Raw genomic sequence first — 1,562 nt, 5'->3', positions numbered from 1 at the left:
AGGAGTCCCAGGCTCTACCAGCTGAGCCATTTCCGCAGCGCAGCTCTGGCTTAGGGTGGCGCCAAGGACTGAACGCGGGACCGAGTGTCCGGCATACAAGCCCGCGGTGTAGACCTCCTGCCCGGGTCTGGCGTGACCACACTGACCCCAGACTGACCACACTGACGCCGCCCTGGGGTGTCGCTGGGGTTCGGTTCCGTGGGAGCCGGTTCCCGCCGGGGCTGGGCCCTGGGTGTGGGCGCGGCCTGCCCGGAAGCACCCCGCAAGCCCGGGCAAGCCCGGACCCGGTGCCGGCGGCCCGGTGACCCCAGTTCCGGCCCGGGCCCCCCGGCGACGCCGCCAGGCTGTCCGCACCGGCGCTCGGGGCCAGGAAGGGAGGGGCCCGGTGAGTCAGCCGCCGTGACTCGCCGCCGTGACTCGGCGCAACGGGCGACACGTGCTCGAAGCCCCCCGGCAGGAAACGCGGCACCTGTGCCCCCTCCCCCCGCGGGGCGGCCCGTCGGGTGCAGGGCCTGGGAACCGCCTCGAGAGGGACAGACGAGCAGACAGACACACCGACGGCCACAAGCTGGACCTCGGGGTGGGGAGGGGGGCGCCGTCGGGGACCTCGGGCCCGGGGGTCCTGTCCTACCCGCGGGGCGGCCCTGCCAGGACTCAACCAGCCCGGTGACCCGGGACCACTCGGGATGCTGAAGGGACAGAGCCATCCAAGGCGGACAGATGGAAAGACAGACAGAAGGGCGGACGGAACCCAGACGCCCGTGACAGAAGGCGACAGCCAAGGAGTGGGCGACCGGCGAGGTCCCCCGCCTCCGTCCTGCCCCCGCCCCACCCCCAGCGCCTGGGACGTGGGGGTCTGGGGGTCCGGCGCCCCCTGGATGGCGGGACGGTCCCCGGGCCGGGCTCCCCGTGGCGGGTGGGGTCCCCCGAGCGCCCTGGACACCCGGCGCCTGGGGTCCGGCGCGCCCTGGACGATGGCGCCGGGCAGCCCCCGGGCCGGGCTCCCCGTGGCGGGTGGGGTCCCCCGCAGCTGCCATCCTCCCCGCCCGGGACCCCTCTCACCTGCGCGGCCGAGGCGGGGGGCTGCGCGGGGCCGCCGTAGGCCCCGGAGCTCGGTCCCGGTCCCCCGAAGTCTCGGAACATGCCCGGGGCTGCTGCGCGGCGGCTTCTGACTCACAGGCGCGAGTCGGGTCTTTTTATGAATGAAGTTCCCGGGCTGAGCCACTGGGCCGCGAGGGCGGGGCGCGGGCACCCTGGGGCCCCTCCCCGCGGCCGGCCGCGGCTCCCCATTTCTCCAGACACCGCACCCCGCCCGCCCCCTCTGACGCAGCTGCCCGTACAAGGTGCGATTTCCTCGCCGCCGCGCCCAGGGGCCCGAGGATTCCCCGCAGAGTCACCTGCCGCCGCGCCCGCCCCGACGGCGCCCCCGCCCCCTGCGTTTCTGCCACCGCTGGCCAGCTGCAGCCCTGACCCTGAGCTCCACTCGGGGGGCTCCAATGGCGTTGCTTTAGGTTACAATGACACCCCCCCCCAAGAAAAAAAAGTAGGGCAACAGAACAGAG

At 74.2% G+C, this 1,562-nt stretch overlaps 1 protein-coding gene across 1 annotated transcript in view; it reads right to left on the bottom strand.

Moving 5' to 3' along the window:
• Positions 1 to 1,215, bottom strand: part of FOSL1 (FOS like 1, AP-1 transcription factor subunit) — a 14,213-nt gene extending 12,998 nt beyond the window's left edge. Inside the window, exon 1 of the mRNA XM_060176027.1 lies at positions 1,063 to 1,215. Coding sequence (XP_060032010.1) covers positions 1,063 to 1,143 — 81 coding nt within the window. The 5' untranslated portion in view covers positions 1,144 to 1,215. The remainder of the gene's footprint in view (positions 1 to 1,062) is intronic.
• Positions 1,216 to 1,562: the final 347 nt, after the last annotated feature.

This window comes from Erinaceus europaeus, chromosome 17 (assembly GCF_950295315.1).
Source record: "Erinaceus europaeus chromosome 17, mEriEur2.1, whole genome shotgun sequence".
Lineage (NCBI taxonomy): Eukaryota > Metazoa > Chordata > Mammalia > Eulipotyphla > Erinaceidae > Erinaceus > Erinaceus europaeus.
Note: the sequence above shows the minus strand (reverse complement) of the source record. Positions and strands in the feature narration are given on the sequence as shown.